Source organism: Mizuhopecten yessoensis, unplaced genomic scaffold (genome assembly GCF_002113885.1).
Source record: "Mizuhopecten yessoensis strain PY_sf001 unplaced genomic scaffold, ASM211388v2 scaffold716331, whole genome shotgun sequence".
NCBI classification, from domain to species: domain Eukaryota; kingdom Metazoa; phylum Mollusca; class Bivalvia; order Pectinida; family Pectinidae; genus Mizuhopecten; species Mizuhopecten yessoensis.
The window spans coordinates 97,709-113,554 of record NW_018480063.1 but is presented as its reverse complement, the minus strand read 5'-3'; the positions used below and the strand labels follow the sequence as shown (position 1 = coordinate 113,554).

Here is a 15,846-nt window from a genome sequence, read left to right as displayed (position 1 = left end):
ACCCCCCAAGAGCACCCTTTTATTTATTCATAACCATATTTTTATCAGTGCCGTTTAATATAAAGACAATTTACGGCCACATTCGAGTACAAATCCACTTTAAAGTGTCTATTTGACGTACCGTTGCGGATTCACGGATTTCCGCCGCCGATGGGGTCACGAAAAGGGATGTTTACTTTGGTACAAGATATTAATCAGATGATTTGTAACAACAGGTACTTAGAATAATACCTTTCAAAACTTAAAGTGACATTTAAAAATATAATATTACGCTATATTGATCACAATCTAAATATTTATACCAACCCATGCCTTCGCCAAAGTTGAGGCGGTAGTAATATATAAAAATGGAACCGGGTTTAGAAAATCCGTATGCATAAACTTTTGTCGTTTTTTTTTAAAAAAATTAAATAAAATTATAATCTCATAACACTGTAATTAAATACATTGTTCATTGCTTATTTTTTCCCTCTCTGATGATGTTATATCAATAAAGTTTTTTTTTTAAACAAGTAAAAACACTGCAATAATTTTCCAATAATGTTTAGTCATAGAAATACAAAATAAATAATATCTAACTCAGTTACTCTGTAGTTGAAGTACAAAATATTGCTTGCATAAGCATAACCATGCATCATTGATACATAGCACATATTCCACATTGTTCATTATATTATATACACAAAATACAATGCTGATTTGTCAGTGTTCAAATTATCATTAATTGACCTCACATCAATTTATTATATATGATCCTCCCTTCCCCCTCACAGTGCAGGTTGAACCCCCGCTGTGTCAATTTGTCACAGTGGTGTGAATCTCTTGAAGTACTTTATGATTTGATTGCTGACAGGCTTAAAGTGGTAAATATAGCTATCTGGTTTAAAGTTATAAATATTCTTAACCCCCTTTTGCTCCATTACAACCTTTGTCATATAATAACCTTGCTTGCAGTGGCACATTGTGCCTCAATTTGAATACAAGTTTTATTTGTTTGTCATAATTTATAATCATTAATCAATAATAAAACTAATGAAATTATTTGGCACGCTGTTTTTCCACATATAATTATTGATGGTATTTTATGTATTTCCAAGACTTCAAGATTTCACGATTATTTATTCACTCCAGACACACATATCGTGTGTAACAGGAGGTCAATCTTAAGATATATTTTAGGTGTCTTCTCACCTAGCCAACATTTGGTATTTTTGTTACCTACAGGTAAGATTTTCATGTTGGCCAGGTGAGACTAGTGTTGAGTGCAGAACAATAGCCTTAATTACAGGTAATCGCTATAGTCAAACTCATAAAAGTAGATAACTTGAGACTATATAATATGTTACTGATCATTTATTTATTTACCTAACATTCTAACATAAATACTATGAAATACATTACCTATAACAAGTATAGGTAATATAGATATTAAAGTACAGCAAGTATTTAAAAGCAATATTTGGCACTAAAACATATTCTTATATAAAAAGCATATTAATCCAAAGAGATATACATCTGTAAAAAGTCAAAAACCTATTGCACATAAAAAATACATATTTCAAGAACTAAAGGCAATAAAACATGTTCTTATATAAAAAGCATATTAATCCAAAGAGAGATACATCTGTAAAAAGTCAAAAACATATTGCACATAAAAAATACATATTTCAAGAACTATTATGGCTTAAAAAAATGCATGTACCTCTAAAAGACAATTAATACATATAAATATTACATATATAAAGCACTAAAATTTTGGGTCAATCTTGAAGACCTGAGCTAAACAGTTTTTGAGATGCTGAATCAACTACACGTGTTGACCATATCATACACTATCTCAGTCTAAATGGAGTAAGTGGGATGCTGAATCAGCATACGTGTACACCTTAATATGTCCGTTCTGGAACCTATCCTTGAGCTGAGTAAGGCGCTCATCCAAACGTCGATACTTCTTCTTTCTTGGTCGTGATTTTCCTCCAGCAGACAGTTGAATCACCCTAACCTCGTCAGCAGCCTGTAATTTCTGGAGCAACTTCACAATCGCATAAATGTTCGGGTGTGCATGCTTGCACATCCTGTTCACTTTAATGTGCCATCCTTCTACATGATTAGCTGTACGAGGCCCTGTGTTGTCATAGTGGTTCCACAGGTCCAGCTGCTGTCCTTCCACCCACGTTTCTGTGACATAGTCCTTGAAACGGGTAACCTCTGGGCTGTTGTCCTCATTTTCATCAAGAGCATTGAACCAAACGTCTTCCACTTGTCGGGTCGGAACCAAGGGTAGGACAGCAGCTCTTCTTACCTTTACGGAATGGAAAACATACATGCAATACATTTTTGAAATTAGAAGAATTTGAACTATATAATTATTATAGAGGCTGCGATCTGTTTAGATTTGATGTAATTTTCGAGAAAAGCGGGAAGGTGGAACTTTTATGACTAATGTTAGATAATTACACTTACCAACTTTCTCAGTTCATCGTCCTGTTTGTAACGCGCAGCTAACCCACATCCCTGTGTCTTTCTCCAAATGCATTGCGTGTAATGAAAAAAACAGGCTTTCACTGTCGTAAGTGGGAACACAGCATTTATCGCGTTTCGGGCAGCTACTTCAGCTACCTAAAATCTACCTGTACCTGTATACATAGAAAAATTATAATAGAGATTAGTATATCTGAAACAGACTATAACTGAGGTTCACTCAGGTTGTAAAGATTGAAATGTTGGCCAGGTGACACTGGGTATTTTTCAAATGTTGGCTAGGTGAGAAGCAACCATATTTTATGATGACAGACCAACTGGATAGATGGATGCATTTTGAAGCAAATACACATATACAAAGCATACACACTAGGCATAACATAGCAAATCATAGCATGCATACAATACATATAGCATATATACATATAATAGCATGTATTTCCTAAACAAAGGTCAGTACACAGACAATCACATTAATATCGAACATAATCATTCCTCAATCTGTATAAACATTATCACTATATATCTATGCCCATCATTAATTAGTAAATATTTTGACACAAGCCTAACCTTTTTACCAAATTTTCTTGCCTTTTGTATAGTCATATTTAATGTACTATGTTATTTCTCGATAAATATAGTTTAAAATAAAAACTATAATTGACTTATATATATAAGTAACAATGCAAATGTAGAAGGAATATCACTGGGATAATAATGAAATGGGCTGTAAGACTTAAATTATTCGAAATGCTTGATTTTTTGTGTGTTGTTAGTGGGTCATTGGCAGTAACTATTTTTTTGTAAAAATGTTTGCTTTATTAGAATTAAGATGGTATTGAATAGTGTGTATTTTACACGAAATAAAATCTGTTAATGCCATGCTACAGTGAAACATGAGAATTCCTATACTGATTATTCACTCGCATTTAAACATACTTACAATCGATTTAAGAAAATGCCCCTCTTTATACAATTAAAAAGTGCATTAGACTTGTTCTCTATTAATTTCTGAATTCAAAAATATTTTCATTAACCAATACAATATGTCAACAATTTTATTTGCCTTAACATGAGGTAGCCGTCATACTCCAATTCTTTCAGTTTGTATACCTGTGTAGCCGAAAGGTGTTAAATCATCACCAACAGGTGGTAAGATTTTGACATTCGGCAGGAAGCCACAAAAGTCAATCCCCACCATTCCCCTCTAAGCTTACAATATCACTACAAAATGTGTTCACAATAATATCCTGACAATGCCTGGCAATCTGAGGGGCTGATACAATTGTTTCAGAATTAATAATTAGAAATCACTGTTATTTGGAGTATTATTACAATGATAAACACTTACTGTATCTACCTATATTGTTCTGTTATAAGATGTCAGTTGTTATTTGCACTGTCATTACCACCTGTTAACACATAAAAAGTCTTAAAAGGAAGACTGTTTTAGACCATCTTAAGCACATTAAGTTGAAACTCCAAGCACACACCATCTCACCCTGGACCAAGAAGAATATCCATGTGCAATTTGTAAGGAAGTTTGAGAATCCCCCTGCATAGAGTGTTCTATATGTACCTCTTGGGTCCACACAGCTTTGCGTACCTTTAACAGATATAGATGCACCAAAAGTCGTAATACCAGGCCGCATGCAGTAGTCGATAAGCGAGGTACCTACTTCTTGTAGTATATATATCGAGCTCGGCCTACCACTACGAAACAAATAATTAAACTTCAAAATGAAACTGAGACTTATAACACAAATATATTTATGTAACAACCGTTCATAACCATAAAGCCTGTAAGTCCCAAGGATACACAGGGTGGCTATACCAGGGTGGACTGCTACTCGTCCGCCAATACAGTGGTATATACTGAGATTCCAGGAGGTCTGGAGTCTCCTACTCTGTGCCCCACTCACATATCACATTAAATATCAACTAAACAACAATTAAAAACAAATAAAACTAAAACATGTTAAATGAGTATATCTATAATTAAGTATCCTACCTCTGTGGGGGTCTATACGTATACTACCTCTGTAGGGGTCGATACGTATCCTACCTCTGTGGGGATCTATAAGTATCCTACTCCTGTGGGGGTCTATAAGTATCCTACCTCTATGGGGGTCTATACGTATACTACCTCTGTAGGGGTCGATACGTATCCTACCTCTGTGGGGATCTATAAGTATCCTACTCCTGTGGGGGTCTATAAGTATTCTACCTCTGTGGGGGTCTATAAGTATCCTACTTCTGTAGGGGTCTATAACTATCCTACCTCTGTGGGTGTTATAAGTATCCTACCTCTATGGGGGTCTATAAGTATCCTACCTCTGTGGGGTCTATATGGAATTGGCAAATAACATCTACTTTGGCGGTTGCACCAAGGGAGGCTATACCAGGATGGACTGCTACCCGTCCGCCTATGCATTGGTATATACTGAGATTTGCGCCTTACTCCCATATCACATTAAATATCAACTAAACAACAATTAAAAACAAATAAAACTAAAACATGTTAAATAAGTATATCTATAAGTATCCTACCTTTGTGGGGTTCTATAAGTATCCTATCTCTTAGGGGTCTATACTATAATAGGTATCCTACCTCTGTGGGGTCTATACGTATCCTACCTCTGTGGGGTTAGTCCGAATTATTCTGACGTTTTATCGACTTTTTTTTATATCGGTCTGTCTTCGATTAACGTCAGAACTCCGGCCCTCTATAATATGCGGGAAATATGCGCCCCGCACCCGGGTCGCACTTCAAACTGATATTTTAGAAACAAGTCGTCACTTTCATACACATGTCTCACATGGATCGAAATATCTATTCTTTATGCACAAGATGAACATAAATTACTTGCCTCAAACAACCAATGCAATTACTAAAAACATATTTTTTCAAACTTACTCTGTTTTACTCTAGTTTTTTGATAGCTCCGCCTTCTAATGCCACGTGACTAAAATCTCGCCGGCCTACGTCATAACGCAATCGCAACTTCTCGGCCAATTCCGGCTAGGCGCGGAATCATACCTCGAATGTATGCCGGCGGATTGATACGTACAAAATCGCTACATTTCCTTCGCCGGAAGACCAACTCACTCATACTTCCGCGTCTCTAATGTCAACAAATATGGCGGATTTTAACACGTGTCTAGATTATGCAAAAGAAAAGCTGCAGGTTACACATGTATTGAAAGAGAAACAAATTGAAACGCTTAAAAATGTTTTCAATGGAACAGACTGCATAGCTGTTCTTCCCACTGGTTATGGGAAAAGCTTGATTTTTCAGCTTATACCGTATCTAATGCAGAGGAAACTGAAATTCGACAACCCGGCGATTGTTTTAGTAGTAACTCCGCTGAATTCTATTATGGAAGATCAAGTTTATACACTAAGGGCTAGGGGTATTAATGCATGCTTCCTTAATATTGCTGGTCAACAGGGGTTTACATATGATGATGATGATGATGATGATGATGATGCATGCAATGTAAATCTCCCAAAGTCGGTGTCTATACAGGAAATAAAGAATGTAGACTATCACCTTATATATGCTCACCCTGAATCTCTCCTGAACAGTAAAACCTTTTCAAAAGTACTCAGATCTCAACTCTATCAAGATAGGGTTGAAGCAGTTGTCATAGATGAGGTGCATATGATTTCAGAATGTTGAGAAAAAATAACAAACACACATATTAGGCAGAATATATAATTTTACAGGCAAGGGGAAACCAATAACGTGCATATCACACACAAATTTAATATAATACGCTAACTTAAGTATGCTTTTGAAAACGTTATGTTTAAAATGATGTTAATTATTTATTAATTTATTAAATTGGTCCAGTAGTTTATGAGAAGAAGTCAAATGTTAAAAAATGAATGCTGACAGGCGAGTTATGAAGGGCTCAGGTGAGCTTAAAAAACCTCTACATTCCTTTGATTATCACATGCTAACTATTTCCTTTTTCTATTCTAAATCAATTTATTAAACTTCATCCACAGGGGAGATAGTTTCAGACCAGCTTTTAAAAAAATGGGTGAAATCACATGTATTTTCCCTGAGGCTGCACACTTGGCACTTACTGCAACAGCAACAGACAGAAAGATAAATGACCTGTGTAAAATCCTGCAATATCAACATCTTAATGTGGTTTCTGCAAATCCGGATAGACCAAACATTTACCTTCAGGTGGAAAAAAGACTGCCTAACATACATAAATTTGAAAAATTGGATCAAATAATTGGGCCTATTACAGAAGACCTAAAGACACAGTTAGCAGGATTCCCTGTCACAATTGTTTACATGGGAAGTTTAGAGGCTTTGAGCTATTGTTATTACTACATTTCCTACCATCTACAAGATTTACAATATCGAGGTGAAAACATTCCAGAAAATAGAATATTTGGGCAATACCACAAAGATTACACTGATGACATGAAACGACATATTGTCACAGAGTTAACAAAAGAAAATCCAACACTTAGACTTGTATTGGCTACAGTGGCTTTGGGCATGGGATTGAATGCACCCTCCATTTCACAGATCATTCACTGTCGATCACCATCAGCACTGGAAAGTTACATGCAGGAAATTGGACGTGCTGGTAGGAATGGTCAGCCAAGCAAAGCCCTTCTCTACTACAACAACAGTGACATATCAAAGGCTCGCAATGATATTGAATGTCTGATGATATGATCAATTATTGTAAACATGAATCTTCCTGTTTACGTGAAATACTGGTGAAATATTTTGGATTTCAAAATGTCCTATTCAACAAGGCTCCTTCTGTTTGTTGCTGTAATTGTAATAAGACAAAACAGGACTGAACAAATCCATGTTGTCTTTAAGGGAAACTAATATTAAACAAAAGTAATTCATTGACAGGCAAATAAGTTGTATATACATAGAGAACATCTGCATTGATAGCAAACATTAACTTGACAACTGATTTTAAATTCATTAACAATAAATGTTCAACATTATGTTTTAAAAATGAAAGTATCAGTCTCATTTAAATCATTCTAATTTTGTAAGTACAATTTCTGTGGTTTACATCACTCATTTTCAAGGTCAGAATTATCAGCTGAACTGTCTGAATCATCAACAATAATAGGAGGCAGATTTCTTAACAACCTTTTCACAGTCCCCTGACAAATTCAAAAGGAGAGTGCATCACTTTCTGCTGCAGTTTACGTCCATCGTGAATTGTCCAAATGTCCAGTTTCTGCAATTTTGATAACAAACTTGTTGTGTCATCGGATCTTCTACGAACCTTATGACTGGTCTTCACAGTCTTAATTTTTGTTTGCTTGTCAAACATATCACAGACACTTTGTATTACAGGTGCTGCTTTGGTAACATTAACAATAGCTTGCTCGGTTTTGTTTGCTCCTAGACCACGGATAAGTTCTTTTAAAAACTTAACTTCATTTTCCTTGTGCAAGTCAGCTGCTTTGTTTTTTCCAATACCACCAGTAGGATTGACAATAGAAGCTGCTCTTACTTTCATTGACATCCTTGGTGACAGAATGTGTTCAGTTTTTAAAATGTAATCTATACATTCAGTAAGATATTTTGACAGGTAAGAGTGACTGTAGAAAAAGGTATCATTTGTTTCAAAATTATATTTATTCTGTCTATATCACCCTCATGCAAAGCGTCTTTCATTTGAAGAATAACAAAGTACCACTGCATAAAATTCACCACATAATTGTTCAGGTCATCATTGATGACACATGGTTTGAATAGTTCAAACTTCATTGGTACTGACACTCCTGGAATATTGATAACACATCCATGACGAACGGTATTCAATTTCAGTGACACAATAATCTTCTTTCCACTAATGTCTAAAATAACATTGACAGTATCATTGTCAATCAAGGGTGACTTTGTTGTGAAAATTGATGGTGGTTGTGTTAGAGCTGTCACAGTAATCTGTACATCATCATCTTGTGGCCCCTGAAAATATAAATGAATTATAAAACTTATTTCATATTTCTTTTTTAATAGTGAGTTAAAAATTGACACAACAAAAACAAATAAACATTATTTATTAACCAAGGGAGACACCCCAAAAAAGGATGTGTTTATCTTATAACTTCTATACTTTTTATGTTCTTCCATTCAGTAGGTACCATCTAGACATGAGAATAATACAGGTTGATGAGCAGACATGATAGTATTAATTCCTTGCACAGGGTGCTGACCCTCCAGTTATAATCTATTTCAGTCACTTGAGTAGTGTATCCATTCTACATTTTTTTAAGATTAAGCAAGCAAAGGTTAATTTTGTTTTGTGAAATGAAACTGACATACTTAACTTTAAATGTATATTTTACTGAATTTATTTTTACTTATAACAAAAAGATGAACATGTACTCGCCAATTGAAATGGTATAAATATTTCTCCTACAACTTCATCCATAATTTTGTTGAAAACTTCCAATTTTTTGGCATTGACAAAGTTGTTGATGTTCTCGGAAATAGCAGGATGTACTGGCTTCCCTTCTACACTGTCCATGCTAAAATTTTTCAGTAAGTATGCCATGAAGTAACTGTTTCCTCAAGTCAACACAAAGTCTTCATGACCCTGCAGTAAAGAAATAGACAAAATTTAATAAAAAATGTAAACAAGAGTAATCCCATTGTACGTACATAAACTTAAACCCTTAAAGTTTCTGTCACAAACTAAATAGCATATTCATATAACTGTGACATCTATTTCATGATTTTAAAATAGTAGGTTAGTGACCTAATTTAGCATACACTTCTCTCCTACATGCTCTATTAGGTAAGGTATGATGATCCTAGATTAAGTACTGTAGGAGATATGAGCCAAACAAGGTTTTACTTTACTATGTTATAGTTCTGAGAAAGTAGGTCACAGTGACCTAATTATGGTACACTGCACTGCCCTAGATGTTACCTCGCACAAAAGTTCAAATCCCTAAAGGTCTCTTCACATACCCAAAGATACAAATATGTTCCGATTCATTATCATAAGAGTAGAAAATTTGAAGAACTATCCAAATTTACAGATAGAAGTGCATACATGTACATGTATATGTATGATGATCTCTGATCTAATGGACAGCTTAACCTCAGTCATTATGTTTTATTTTGTTTTACCTTGAAACGACTCTTGACTTTCCCATTAACATTTGTTCGCTGAATCTGTACTTTCAAACTGGCTAAAGTTCCTGCATCCCTACCTTTGGACAAATTCAGGAATTTCTTGCACATCTTCTGTAATAATAAAAATTGAAATTTTCAAAACAAAATTTCTTTACATAAGCTGAGGATCAGACCCTGATACACATAAGTGGTGCAGAATTATGTCAGGTAACATATGCCAATGTGAATAACAAAGATGTACAGGGTTGGTAAAACAGATATTTTACACACAGTTGTACATGTACATAAGTTGAGGACCACCAACATATATGTGGATATGGATATGGTATGTTTCATGTATTTTTTCTCTCTTCACATTCAGTGATTGTTTAATCAACTTAAATCATCTATATAAATATAAATAATCACTATCATTACATATATATTTCTGTTTTCCTATGGCCTTTTGTATTCCTTCTTATAGTATAAGTAATGTGTTAGACATGTTATGTTTAATTTGAAATAGTAATATACAGACAGGATGATTAACTTTAAGATATGGATAAGGTATTCATAAGTCTAAGTAGTAATATGTATGTGTCTTTGTAAATATATGAACACATATATAAGATAATATACTGTTATGGTTATGATCATATCAATATTGTAAAGGAGAAAGCTGGGGCCCCATCTCCAGTACTCTTTGCTATTTTCTGGGATAATAAAAAAATATCATTCAGTGTTCTTGTTAAGGCTGATATAGATGAAATATAAAATATCATAGCAACTTTTTTCCTCATTCAATCAAAGAGTGTACATATACGTACCTCCAGAAAATCCTGAAGTACATGAAACATTTCTACCACTACTGGGTACAGTCGTTCAAATCTCTGTGCTGCAGTGTGTGCTCCAGCTCGTAAACCCTTAGCACCTTGCAAACGAACTCTTGTGAGCTGGTCACCTCCAACAGGGATTTGTAGATTGTTCAATTCAGCTCCTACAAAACACAATTTATGTACAATCATTGTGATCTAATCCTTAACTTATCTAAGTAAGTTGACTATCATATATAAGGTTAATTCATGTGAGTTACCATTAAATAATAAAGGAATACTTGGGTGTAATAAGTAATGCCCAATTCATTCCAAATTACAAATGATTGTCAATTACAATTAGTCTGCCTCGGATCTCAGAAAAGAGGCCTGGAAAATGGTTCTGTTGGCAAAATTTGTTAATGCAAAACTTTTACCACCAATGTCTTGTATGATATCTAGGTGGATCATTCAGACCGGCTGTCGCCTCTTAAGGCTGAAATAAGGCTAAAAAATGAGGTCAAAGGTCAACGGGTGCATTTTTTCTTTATTTTTGCTGTAATAACCACATAGGGTTGATTTTTCAATCTGAACCCTTTTACTGTGTGTTTTTACATTACTCGATCTATAAAGAAACATAGCACATCTCAAAACAAAATTATTATTTACATATAACATATAAATCAAGCACACTTAGTGTGAGCTAGATACGTATTTATCGATAGTTACCTCCCTTACATCCAAATTAGCCATTTACCATTATGTTTACCAAAAGCGCAGGGCATGTTTACATGCGATTTATATGGGTATTTGCCATGAACAGGTATGTCTTTCGATCCATTCTATATAATATTTCGGTATTAAAATTGAACCACAACACAAAGAAACACAGGTATATACAATGTTTTGGTTGTATTTATAGTAAGATGTCTGACATTATGGTTAGACATGTTTACAATACATCAAATACTTTATAGTAAAACAGCCTTCCAGGGTCAGTTGAATTTGAAATGACACATAACGGATGTTGTACTAGTTATCATATTATATTTGTGAGTTTAATTATCCCGATTACAAATATGAACTATAACCAAAACCAGTTTCTAATGATTCATTATGGGGATAAAAAATACAACGATTACTTCCCTTCCTTTAGATCTATGTTTACATGTTAAGTACTACTGTTCGCTAATTTTCAAGATAATTGTTATAATGTAATCATAATAATGATGATCGACAATAAGCTGACGCTCCTCAACCTACGCGTATCAACGTTCAAGAAAATCTTGTTAAAGAGCAAATGAAAGTTATTGCTTCTCTTGATCTTTGGTCTAACAACAAACTCCCGAATCTAATGATGAAACAAAACTGGTATCTGTAGCAACAAAAGACGTTGCTTCAGACGAAATCACTTCCGATCTGTTGACTTGTGAAAAAAGGGGTCGACAATTAGTTGTAGAATTTGCAGTTAACCGACTGAAGGAGAAAACGGTGGAATTTATCGCACCAATTAAAAGGGTCAAATCAAAGACATTCTCTGATTTGTACAAAAAAACTACACCCGATAGGCAGAAAATGACGAAGCTAATAAGGGCCGACAGGAAGTTGCTACAGCGGCTTTTCAATGCCGCAAACTCGGGACGATCTGTCCAAACTGCTGAATTGTTACAACATGCACATGGCGCCTGTTCATCTCTTTTGGTCAATGCCGACCACTTGTCCGTTCAACAAGAAGAAGCCGATACGCGGATTGTGATTCATGCAAAGGATGCAATTACAAGGGGATATGAACGAGTGGTTGTTCAGTGTCGTGATACAGATGTTTTGCTCCTACTAATCTACCATTTGGGCTGCGAAATTGAAACATGGATGGTGTCTGGAACATCAAAGAACAAGAGGTGCTTTCCGGTACATGTTATATCGCAGAAATTAACTGCTGATGTAAAAGCAAACATTCTCGCATTTCACGCTCTGACAGGATGCGACACCACGTCTTCCTTTTCGGGAATAGGTAAAAATGCATGTTGGAAAATGTTTTGTGAAGACCCTGTTCTTCTATCTCCTATTGGCCACGATGGCCTCGGTAATGTTGAGAAATGCATATGTGGTCTTTATGGATGCAATCCCGAAACCCATGAACCCAGTATTGATTTCTGCCGATACCGACTATTCTTAAAAGCCAGGAAGTCTTTAGAGCTGCTTCCGCCAACTAAAGATGCATTCGCGTTACACGTTAAGAGAGCAGCTTATCAAGCAATGATCTGGAGGAAAGCAGCTGATGCAGATTTCGAGCCAGAGGATCCAACAAATATAGGCTGTGGGGTTATAGAGTCGTGTGTACTGAAACCAGTTTGGATGAGCAAACCCTCGGTACCTGTCTCCTGTTTGCAGTTGGTTGCATGTGGATGCACTACAAAATGCAGCACATCAAGATGCAAATGTTATAAGTCTGGGCAGATTTGCATGTTTGAATGTAAATGTGAGGCATCAGGATGTGCCAATCCTGTTGGGAATNTATGTGATTAGGAACAATGCTCTTCATCCAATGAAACCCTGGCAGAGTCATCATTTCCTTTGCCAGTAGTAGTTTGAGAGTTACCTTGAAGAGGTCTGTTTCCTTGTCACTAGGAATAAAACTTTGGACGGGCACATCGTCAATGTGAGGAATATCGGAGTTGAGTTCTTTCAGATTTACACGATCTAAAGTAAAGTCACTGGCAAAGAAATGATAATCTTTATCATGGTTAGTCATCCTTATATCATTTGTTTGCACTCTGATATCCAAGTTGTCACCGTTTAGTTTTCCATCATGACCTTGTGCCAACTCCTGAATAAGATGACTCTCACTTTCTTTACCAAAGCTTTTAATGATGTTTCGTTTGGAATCCTCTGTTAAAGTAAGATGGATCTTGTTCAGTCGAGTCAGTAGCTGTTGAGAAATAAATGATATGTTTACATCTTAAATTGATAGCACTACATTTTAACTCAGTATTGCAGTTAATCACAATTGTTACATGAAATTTTGATACTTTGAGATTTCATTTATAAAAACCATGATTTATCTTTGACTTAACCTCTTGTCAATATGTATAAACAATCATGTAGATAAAAACAAAAATCCATAAATGTTATCTCCACTTATGATCATTTCACTTTGAATTTTTATCACCTTATTAATATCTATAAATTTTCATTAAACCATAAAATATATACATATACTTTGAGATTTCATTTATAAAAGCCATGATTTATCTTTATGACTTAACCTATTGTCAATATGTATAAATAATCATGTAGATAAAAACAAAAAGCCATAAATGTTATCTCCACTTATGATCATTTCACTTTGATTTTTTGTCACCTTATAAATATCTATAAATTTTCATTAAACCATAAGATATATACATATACTTACTCAAAGCTGAAAGCATATAAGCAAGGGAAAACAGAGTTTCTGTCATACTGTAAAATAAAATAAAATAAAACAAACTGAACACAACAGATTAAACATCAACAAAAGTTTGTTAGTAGACATGTAATAACAAAAGGCCCATGGGCTGTGAAGTGCTGACCTGATTGAACAATGCGTATATGTTGAACTTTTACCCTAGAGTGTACACATGGCACTGTGCATGGAGCCAGAGGACCAAGATCTAGTCACATCACAGAAATATTGATGTTTTAATTGTATGCTAGTAGTAAAGTCAATATATTATTGCACACAATGTAGTCAAAAACTAATGTAAACCCAATTAAAAAACTAATAATCTGGGGATATGATTATCTGTATATGAATTGATATATAGATTCACACACACACGCATACATGCAAATTTGTGTTTATTAAATATATTACATATACCGGTGACACCGATACATAGGAATTCTTTGAACAAAAACTTCAAAATAATCTGTTAGTATTTAACAATCTGATGTCCATCTAGATCAGCACTATATATATATATATATATGGGGCAAAGAAGTAATTCCATCAGTGTGGACAAGTTTAGGTATATATATATATAGTCCCAAAAGCAGCATTCCATTATATATTGACATTCTGCTAAAGAAACTCTTATAATAATCTGAAAATGATAAGTCCTTAACTTCAGTATAATGATTTGATTTGATTTAAACTGTTCACCCTTCTGTTTATATAATGGTTATATATATAAACATCAAATGAACATATTGTATTCAGTCTGGTACATACAAGTACTGTCATGAAAAGTAAACAATAGTGTGTGTTTTGTTTCATTGGGGTTTAACATCCCTTCAACTCATGTCTAGGTCATATCAAGATGATGTCTGCACTGATGGCAACTTTACAGTGCTGTCTCACTGAAATATCACATTGCAGACACACTGACATGATATATACTTCACTCATCAAACTATCCTGACACCGAGCCAAACAGTCCTCTTCTTACCCAGTAATGTTGAACACTTAGCAGGGAGCGAAAAGATTGCCTAATTTTAATGTCATGGGATTGATGTGGCTGAGAATCAAGCCTGTGCCTACTGGATCATGGGATGAATGCTCTACCTATGAGCCACCGCACCGGTAAAGTGAACAATTAACCTGAATAGTGGATCAATAATAAACAGCATATCACTGGATTTAACTTTTAATTTAGGCACTGACTTTGAAACAAAATCATGATAATCACACATTCAGGAAGAGAGCTATAATAAATTTCACATGTAGTCTAATATAATCATTTATATTACTATGATTAAATTCAATATATATCAGTATAACTGATAGTTATAATATTGATACACTAATTGTATATTATTTTTTTTCATCAAACAAAATAAACATAAACATAACACTTTCAAAAGAATTCCAAGACTTCATTACTCCTAATCAACCAACCTTATTAATTTTCTTTAGGTATCTATAAATTCATAATAAATTGTTGGTTGTTAATAGCTAGATTTGAATATTTATTTATTGTTTTTAAAATAACCTTTGTTGGTTTGTAAATGACAATTTTAGATTAATTTTAAAACATGTCTCAAAAGATTATATTTTTGTAAATTAATTTTGAATTCTAGCATATTATGATATTAATAACATTTTTTTTACTAATCCTGAAATTCTGATGATTAAGATAACCATTGTAGACAATGGTAATCAATGTCTTGCAATTCCCATCTTAAACAGAGAACTGTTTATTGTTGAACAACTAGAATAACATGTATACCTTATTATCTGCATGGTACCTCACTGCCATTGTTGTATACAGCCTCTGTATCCCCGACACCTGGTTGTTTCTGCTATGTAGTATCATGCCATAGATTGTTGAAATGGTGGCAATCTTAGACTCAAACTTTATCTTGTTGCCTAAAGCACATGTTAATGTTTTTAACAATTCAGGACATTCCTTTGATATCTCTTGAATAATATTCTCAAAAAA

The 15,846-nt window shown here is 34.4% G+C and overlaps 2 protein-coding genes and 1 long non-coding RNA gene across 4 annotated transcripts; 1 reads left to right on the top strand and 2 right to left on the bottom strand.

The window, feature by feature from the left end:
* Nucleotides 1–1,837: 1,837 nt before the first annotated feature.
* LOC110443181 lies at nucleotides 1,838–2,532 on the bottom strand. The gene has a single exon (XM_021487229.1). The coding sequence runs from the start codon at nucleotides 2,333–2,335 to the stop codon at nucleotides 1,838–1,840; it is 498 nt and encodes a 165-aa protein (XP_021342904.1). The 5' UTR covers nucleotides 2,336–2,532.
* Nucleotides 2,533–6,527: 3,995 nt separating this feature from the next.
* LOC110443215 (ATP-dependent DNA helicase RecQ-like) lies at nucleotides 6,528–7,190 on the top strand. The gene has a single exon (XM_021487272.1). It carries the CDS (start codon nucleotides 6,528–6,530, stop codon nucleotides 7,188–7,190), a length of 663 nt encoding a protein of 220 aa, XP_021342947.1.
* Nucleotides 7,191–9,559: 2,369 nt separating this feature from the next.
* On the bottom strand, nucleotides 9,560–15,840 carry LOC110443207. 2 transcript variants are annotated; one of them, XR_002462086.1, is made up of 5 exons: nucleotides 15,634–15,840; nucleotides 13,839–13,885; nucleotides 13,280–13,352; nucleotides 10,439–10,608; nucleotides 9,560–9,743 (listed from the first exon to the last, which is right to left on the bottom strand). It is a non-coding gene; the product is annotated as an uncharacterized LOC110443207 (long non-coding RNA). The 2 variants fall into 2 exon arrangements; XR_002462085.1 differs by lacking the exons at nucleotides 9,560–9,743; nucleotides 10,439–10,608 and having other exon boundaries at nucleotides 12,950–13,352.
* Between the last annotated feature and the right edge of the window lie 6 nt (nucleotides 15,841–15,846).

Bases quoted from the DNA above. Each gene is read 5' to 3' on its own strand.
- LOC110443215 (XM_021487272.1), top strand. From the start codon at position 6,528: ATGGGTGAAATCACATGTATTTTCCCTGAGGCTGCACACTTGGCACTT.
- LOC110443181 (XM_021487229.1), bottom strand. From the start codon at position 2,335: ATGTATTGCATGTATGTTTTCCATTCCGTAAAGGTAAGAAGAGCTGCT.